The 8,926-nt window shown below is 35.7% G+C and overlaps 1 protein-coding gene across 2 annotated transcripts in view; it reads right to left on the bottom strand.

Annotated features, from left to right (window-relative positions):
• Positions 1-18: 18 nt before the first annotated feature.
• LOC121381007 (zinc finger RNA-binding protein-like) overlaps positions 19-8,926 on the bottom strand; it is a 42,578-nt gene continuing 33,670 nt past the window's right edge. The window contains exons 19-23 of one of the 2 annotated variants that reach the window (XM_041510083.1): positions 7,671-7,766; positions 6,280-6,388; positions 5,678-5,775; positions 3,856-4,000; positions 19-2,026 (exon numbers count right to left, since the gene is read on the bottom strand). In XM_041510083.1, the coding sequence (XP_041366017.1) occupies positions 1,962-2,026; positions 3,856-4,000; positions 5,678-5,775; positions 6,280-6,388; positions 7,671-7,766 (513 nt within the window). In that variant the 3' untranslated portion in view covers positions 19-1,961. Of the gene's footprint in view, positions 2,027-3,855; positions 4,001-5,677; positions 5,776-6,279; positions 6,389-7,670; positions 7,767-8,926 lie in introns of those variants that run through there. The other variant, XR_005959031.1, reaches the window with a different exon arrangement.

Here is an 8,926-nt window from a genome sequence, read left to right as displayed (position 1 = left end):
ACAACCAACAAATGAAAATATTTCTCATTTAGATGCATATATTTCTAATATAAAAAGCAACACAATGGTGACACAACTGACAGAAACCTCAATGGATTGTCAAAACTCCGACAAATTCCAACCAGTACTCCAACCAGTACGCGTCGCTCTTGATGCTCAGAACTAGAAATTTACTCTCATTTGTGCATTGAGGAAAATGGCTGTTGGCAAATATATGAAAGACAGTCACTTGAAAAATACAAAAAACGTTTTTATAACTACCTAACTGGAAAAAAAAAAGAGAAAAAAGATTAAAACAAAACCATTAAGAATAGCTTCTCAATTATTTTCTAATTTTCCCACAAACATTAATTAAAGTTAGTAATTCTGTGCAGCATTGGTTTCAAGCATGAACTAACAACCATTATTGTTCCAAGTTCCTTTTCAACTGCAGTCACTACAATAGCAAAACCATGACGATTCATATGCTTGCAGAGGTGAAAATGCAACCAGACAAACAAAATCTGATAAATGTCAGAGGCTTTTTTTTTTTTATGAAAAGTATGACCATCCTATGAGCTTTTCATCAAAGATCAAGAATAGGGATTTTTTTTATTAGGTCAGCCTAAAAATCTACAATTTCAGAAAAATTCTATTGTTTTTATTTCTATCATGTGCAGACTGCCAGACAGTTAACAGTCAAATCTGCTGGACAGTTTTCAACACTGAACAAACCTATCCCTGGTAGCTTCGAATGGTTTCAAACCATAAGGCCTCTTTTTCAGTTAGTACATTTCTAGCTTGTACCAATGTCATTGTTTATGGGCATGGGGGTGAGCTGTTTCAAAGATCTTCCATATTAAAAAAGCCATCCTTGAAAGGATTTGATTTTCAAACTGCACTTTTGGCTTTTTAAATACATTCCAAAGTTTATTTTGCCAAGCATTACCCAAAAGAAGTCTTTAAAAACTAGGACCATGTAAGCAGTGACAGAAGACCAATATCCAATCCATACAAACCAAAAAGCTGTTTCCATAACTGGTTTGATCAATGAGGTGCGAATGTCTCCAAGAAAAACACACTTTACATCAACTAAAAGATTCATTGTGGTTAACTACAATGGATGATGACTCAAACAATCCCTTACAAACTAACATGCCATTGTTACTTAAATCTAACTTGTACCTTTAAAAATAGTCTTTACACAAACATCACACTCGTACATACAAGCTATATATACCCCCTCCATAAAAAACAAGAAAAAAAGTAACTGAACACAGAATTTCTGCAGCCTTAACTAATGTTCAGTCTTTCTTTTCCCCTAGTTTTGATCATACCAAGTTCAGAATCAAAGAATACTTCCAATCGAATGTTAATACTTGCTATTAAGAGACATAAAAATAATAATAATAAAAAAATTAAAAAAAACCCAGTCCTGTCTATTTTTCCAAGAAATTTTTTTGACATACTAGTATAAAGAACTAGACTTTTTATTAGTGAACACCCTTTGATTATAATGCTGGTCCTCTCAGACAACTTTGCACAATATCAAATACTAGGAAATGAAAATCACAGTTTCACTTCAGAGAACATTTACCTTCTCTATAAAAGACTAGAAATGAAACAACGTACAATGGTGAACCAAAACAGAAATGAAGTGACACTTGTGCGCACTAACGCAACAACTATAAAATCCAGCTTTCCTCTTGGATTGAATCCTCACATTATTTCTTTTTTCTCTTTCGAACAAAGAACAATTTACACAATATTCAGTAATCGGTGTAAAACGTGAACTAAAAGGTTTTTTTTTTCTTTCAAAGTAATGGATTTTTTTTGTATATGAAGTGTTACATGAACTCCAAGTTGTGTGTTACATCAGGCTGTTGAAGAAGTCCGTCTAGACACTGAACAGGTGTCCACACACAATGTTCCCTGTGTACACAAACTAGATAGAAGAACACGAAGAACACCGACAATCCACTTCAGTTGTCTCCAGTGTCCATCCCAGCTTCACCTTCATCTTTCTTGTCCTTCTTCTCACCAGCAACTGTTCAAAAACAATTTAAAAAAATTAATTAATTAAAAAAATTAGTCTGTTTAAAAGGTGACAGACCCTAGTTTTTAAACACTACAACATTTTCTTCTATTAAAGTTCTTTTTGATCATTTAAACTAGAAGTACTTAAAACCCTATTTATTTAGAACATTAATTTCCGTATACCTAAAGTGGTTTTGGTCATCCAAATTTTTGCAATATCCCAAAATGGATTTTTCATAACTCTAAAAACGCACAATCGTCTGAGAAGTAATGGTTATCGAGACAAATAATCTAGTTAATTTTTGACGGTATTTCCGTTTAAACTTTAGCTTCTCTCTGTTATAACAGTATACAAATATGTTTTAAAGGTTTGTAGATCAATTAAATTTTCACGAGTTGAAACTAGGCTATTGGTAGTTTTCCGTATAAATTTGGCACAGCATGGGCACCTTTTATTTTCATTAACTACAAAAATAAATAAATAATCCAAATAAAAATTAATGCAATTAAGGTGCTTGCTTAAATAAATGAATGGCAAAATATATAACAGGTACATTTTTTTTATTAAGAAATAATACATTTTTGGAGTGTTTTATAAAAGCAATTTTATAATTAATTATTGAAGGCTTGTTTAATCTCAGGGCAGCATTGTGGCAATTAAGGCAAGATGGCGAACTATTGTGGTATAATGCTGCACTATGCTAAAACAAGCCAGGGTAAACACCAATTGGATATCAAACATTTGACAACTATGTCTTCAGAGAAACCCATATTTTTCCATCTGTAACAAAGAATATTTAAAAATGAAAGAAAACAGTTTGTTTTGTTTAACGACACCACTGGAGCACACTGATTAATTAATCATCGGCTACTGGATGTCAAATATTTGGTAGTCATCAGAGAAAAACCTGCCACAATTTTACTAATGAAGCAAGGGATCTTCATTATGCACTTTCCCAGACAGGAAAGCACATACCAGGGCTTTTGTCCAGTTGTGGTGCACTGGTTGGAACGAGAAAAAAAACAGCCAGCTGAATGGATCCACAGAGGTGGTTCGATCCTGCGACGCAAGCACCTCAAGCAAGGACTCAACAAACTTGAGCTAAATCCCACTCCAAGAATATTTAAAATGCATTTTCACAGGACAGGACAGGACACAACAGAGATTGAAACACTGGTTATGAAGAACTGGCTGGAATAAAAAAGAATTTAGCCCACTTGACAGAATCGCTCCTAGACCAATCACACATCACGCAGGTGTTACCAATGAACTAAGTCCTGCCCTCTGCAGAGAAAATTTAGTTTTCAAAATGTTGATTAGTGATATTTCTAGTCAATTAAAAAATTGATTAGCAACTAGTTTAAAGTTTTAAAATTGTGTAGCGATCTCTGAAAACTTTCGTTGCGAATTGGAAGGAAGGAAATGTTTTATTTCATGACGCATTCAACACATTTTATTTACGGTTATATGGCATAGGACATATGGTTAAGGACCACACACAGATATTGAGAGACAAAATCTGCTGTCACCACTTCATGGGCTACTCTTTTCGATTAGCAGCAAGGGATCTTTTATATGCACCATCCCATAGACAGTATAGTACATACCACAGCCTTTGTTACAGTAGCTGTGGAGCACTGGCTTGAACGATAGCCCAATAGATCCACCGACGGGAATCGACCCTAGATCGATTTCGCATCAGGTGAGCGCTGTACTACTGAGCTACATCCCGGAGACCGTTGCGAATTGTGATGCGATACTGAACAAAATATTCCCTGCTCTGCCGTTTACATTATTTGCAACTGACACGTTCACACCAATAGGAAAATAATACAAACCATCTCCATCCGCATCTCCTCCAGCACTCGTCGTCCTCCTCCTCTTACGGGGATTGAACCGCTGTCTCTGGAATCGAGGTGGAGGAAGGGGGTCCATGCCAAGCACTTTGTGTATCTGACGGAATGCTATTAGCCTCAGGGCATGCTGAAAAACAGTCGTATAGTCACTATCATTATCAAGAAAAGTAAACAGGAGATTACATATAACATTAATTATTTAATGTGTGTATATACTATAGGTAATTTTATGACACGAATATGAAAAAACTTTGTTTTGTTTAACAACACTACTAGAGCACATTGATTTATTAATCATTGGCTATTGGATGTCAAAACATTTTTGACATATTGTCTAAGAGGAAACCCACTACATTTTTCCATTTGTAGCAAGGGATCTTTTATATGCAATATCCCAGACAGGATATCACATACCACGGCCTTTGATATACCAGTCGTGGTGCACTGGCTGGGACGAGAAATAGTCCAATGGACCAACCGACGGAAACAAGATGATGAAGTCTGTAGCAGGTTCAGGAGGCTTAGCACGTGTAGTTTGACTAGTTTATGTAGTTAAGACTCCTACAGTACCATTTATCTAACAACAGGCACTAATGCCAGACTATTGAGCGACAGTGACCATTCAACCCCCTCAACATGCCTCGGAGAAAAGTGGAATAAATTTAGCACATCGTATACCCAAGACTAAAACATTATTTATTGAAGGTGGCATGTAACGTAACGTTTATCACCAAATATTTCTAAGGTTTGTTTTATTTAACACATCACCAGGCTTGCAGGGTAGAAATCTCTCAGTGGACCCATTCTCTGACTGGTGTATCAAAGGCCACGGTATTTGCTACCATGTTTGTAGGAAACTGCATAAAAAAGACCTCGTTTCTAATGAAAAAATGTAGCAGTTTTCCTCTGAAGAAGTGTCATAATTATAATTTGCTTGACATCCAATATACCATGATTAATTAATGTAATCTAGTGGTCGACGACAGTCACTTTTCACACCCTTGTTTTGGCTTTGTACATAATAAATATAGCATATCTCATAGTAATTTCACTTGAAATCCATATTTCGTAAAAAGTAAAAAAAAATTAATCACAAGATTTTCATCAAACACATTAAGATGCATTAGTAATGTTCAAACAAAAACATTTTCAATAACAATTTAGCATGTACCTACTTTATTGTTATTATAAGGAAATGCAAAGTGACATCATTGGAATACTGACGTCATTTAATTCACAATTAGCTATATAATTCCAATGTTTTGCCACATTAAAATAAAAACTTGTCTACTAACATTGACGCCTGTCAAATTTTTATGACAAGCAGGCAATGCTGTTTACAGGTTTGTATTATTTATTTTTTTCAAAATTCCGGACTAAATATTAATTTTAAGTTTTAAACGATGAAAGAAATAAAAAGTACCTTTTGTCAAATATATCACATCAAAAAAGATTAGTTGGAAGCCAAAACAAAGGTTCGAAAAGTGACTCATCGATCTTAGCCCTGAAATAACCCGCTACATGTTTCCATTAGTAAGTAGCAAAGAGATCTTTTAAATGCACTTCCCAGACAGCACATACCACAGCCTTTGATATGTCATGGGACACTGGCTGGGACCTGAAAAAAAAAGATCATCAGAGAAAGATTTCACTGATGGGTTCGATCGTACAACCAAACAACACTACCAACTCAGCTATATCCAGCGCCCCAGAATATTTCTATCCCTGCATTATGCATTTCATCCAACAAACTGGAAACAATTATGCATTTAAAAAGTCTATGATTCGCGACTCCCAATTGTACCTGTGCCGATGCTGTGATTTCCTCTCTCTGTTGATTGGTTAACGAAGCAGCTGCATCAGTCGGCTCCTTCTCGCAGGGGTCGTACAGGCCAGGTCCGCCTAAAATGGTCACACAGAATCATCAGGCATGCAACTTCAAACAAAACATAGGGAATGTTTTGTTCAGTATCACGTCACAATTCACTGTGCAAGTTTCAGAGATCGCTACACAAGTTAAAAACATTAAACAGTAATTGCTAATCAATTTTCAACTGACTAGAAATGTCGCTAATCAAGATTTAAAAAATGACAATATCTGAAACATTCTCAGTACCCACGGGAAAAAATTATACTGACCAAAAAGCAACAGAAATATTTGTAGTCTTTAAAAAGAAGGAAGGAGATGTTAGTGAACTTTACATCAAAGAACAGCAGAAATATATAGTTGAAACAATTTCACTTGGCTATGCCCTACAAATTAATGTGTAACAATTGTTAACAAATGAAGAAAATGTTACTGTGACCATCAAAAGATATTTCTTTTAATTTCCTTCATTTTTTTTTTTTTTTTTTTGAAAATCAAGTTTTTATTTTTACCATGACACGAAAAGTGTCAAACCCTACCTGGCAGTAAAATTCCAGATGCAATACATTCAAATGTTCGCCTCAGGGAATCTCCTGGGCCAAGGCCACCCCCACTACTCACACACTTTTCAGCCAACAGTTCCATGGCCTGAAAAAAAAAAAAACCATGAAATAATTTTTTTTAAAATAAAATAAAGTAGGTATTCTGCACATCATTAACAGCAGAAGGAGGAAAATATTATTTATTTAACAATGCATTCGACATATTTGAACATAGGCTATATGCAAAAGAGAGGAACCCCACTGCCATAGGCTACTCTTTTCGATTAGCAGGTCAGGTTATGGGGTTTTATGAGCACATTCAGAAAAAGCCGTCCAGGACAGAAAAAGTGTTTGGGTGGGGTAGGAGAGGGGACCCGCCTGCACTGGCACCAGCGGGCCAACCAGAATTTGTAGCGGACGGGGGTTTCGATTAAAACCAAGCAATCTTTCATAAGCACTATCCCACTGGCTGGAATGAAAAATAGCCCAATGGGTATTAGGCAAGCACTTTACTACTGAACTACGCGGGATGCGGTGAACTCGTATGGAAACTAACTCGTATGAATGGAAAAATTGTATGGAAAACAAACTCGTATGGGAAAAAATAACAGTGTATTTTGACACTTGTTTTGTATACACGCTTCTTATTTATGTCCCCATCAGTCAACTATTTGCGTGTCAACCACAGTTTGTGCGTCAACGGCAGTCACCTATAATTAAAATATGCATGTCATTAGACTTATTTCCTGCGACAGAAACCGTAAACAATGCATGCATGTTTTGCGTTTCTCACTAGCCCAAACTTAAAAACCACTAGCCACAGACATTGGGCTAGCGGATTTGTTGAACTCTGTATAAAAACTTCGCACAATTCGCTATACAGTATTGGATATATCAGTTTGTAATTTCCATACGAGTTCACTGCCTTTTCCCCCATACGAGTAAGTTTTCCATACGAGTTCACCGCAAGCAAAACCTACGCCCTGCCTTCAACAGCTATAAAGGATTCCAATACTTCGCAAAGTACACTCTATGACCTCTTAGCCTCGAGTCTGAAACCTGGTGCCATTGAAATGGTCCTGCCTGGTACTACATATGATCTGAACACAATCTTGTCAATATGCATAGGGGTGTAACAATTTTACAGCTTTTAAAGGTTTAAAATGGTGCATGCTATTTAGGTTATGTAAAGAGGCAAAAGGAAAAAAAACATATTTATCTGCAGAACTAATATTCCATGCAAGAAACAATAACATGACTTCTTTTGCTTTTATATTATTTTGGTTTCGATGCATAAAATTTATTATCACCAAGAAATTTTGTACAACAAATCTAAATTTCTTAGTACATACAACAGTCTGAAATTACAATACAATCATTTAACATACCCATTCTTCAAGAGGCGTCCATGTCGGAACTCTCTGACATAAATCCCTCAGGATCCTTATGACGATCACGCACGACGGAAGACCGTTGGCTCTAGCCTAAACATGATGCACAGAACAATGGTAAGACATGGAGGGCTACATAGTTATTAGTATTATAATCAAAGAATCTGGATAATGACAGTAAGCAAACACTCGGTTTCAAAACTAGGGTCAGTCGTCACTAACACTTAATTACCAGATTCTTAAATTATAATTCACAAAGATGAAAGGACGTAAATTACACATTTTTGACGAATCGATCATTTGCCTCAATCAAATGTCACAGTTACACTTCACAGCTGATGGGTGTACAATGTTGGTATTTCCCAATCTAAAAAGGACCCCCGCCAATCTGGTTTTGAATAGGATTCTTAAGCTTGTCACATAGGTCTGGGAGAAATGATTACGGATTAGTGCATTATGTGAAAAGCCATATTATGGCATAATTTGTTGTTGTTTTTTTCCTCCATTCAATGGCAATTGCATTTATGTTTTAAGCAACAAGATTCCTTTATCTCTTGTGTAGGTTTTTTGTTTTGTAGTCATTTTTTCAATACTACCAAATGAAAGTGATAATTTTCAATGAAATGCTCCCTTTTTTTTTTTTTTTTTAGGAAAAGTTAATTTAAAAAACATAAAAGTAATTACTGATTAGTAACTACAAATATGAATAAACTGCCAAATAAAAATGATTAACTTGGCAAACAAGTTGTCTCCAATGCTGTCATTTTAAAAAATCATAAACAAAGCCCCAAATGCAAGCTTCAGACCAAGCATGTGACAAAGGGAGACAAATGAAGGACACTTGGCAGTAACTCTTCTTTTTCACACTTTCCAGCCTCATGTCTGTAATGTATGTGTTTGATCGTGTTGGGCAGATGACGTTGCATATTTTACCATACATGTTAACTCGGGCAGCAGATGGGCCAGACAGAACGATGCATAATGACAAGAAATCATCTAGACCTGCGCTTATAATAAAACCTCGGGAGTCTTATAAGCACAAATCGTTAATGACATCACATACATGCAATTTGTATGCTGTTGCCATGCCTTCAATGTCTAAGAATCAAGTTAAGTCTTGACATAGCCTCTAAAAGTTTTATAAAGCATGGGGCATATTTTTTTTTAATTTTACTCCTTAAAAACTTGCTAATTTTAAGGAATAACTTGGCTTGCAAACTTTACAGGTACAAACTTGCTGTGAATCTTTCTTT

This window comes from Gigantopelta aegis, chromosome 2, assembly GCF_016097555.1.
Source record: "Gigantopelta aegis isolate Gae_Host chromosome 2, Gae_host_genome, whole genome shotgun sequence".
Classification (NCBI taxonomy): domain Eukaryota; kingdom Metazoa; phylum Mollusca; class Gastropoda; order Neomphalida; family Peltospiridae; genus Gigantopelta; species Gigantopelta aegis.
This window is presented reverse-complemented; position numbering and strand designations above follow the sequence as displayed.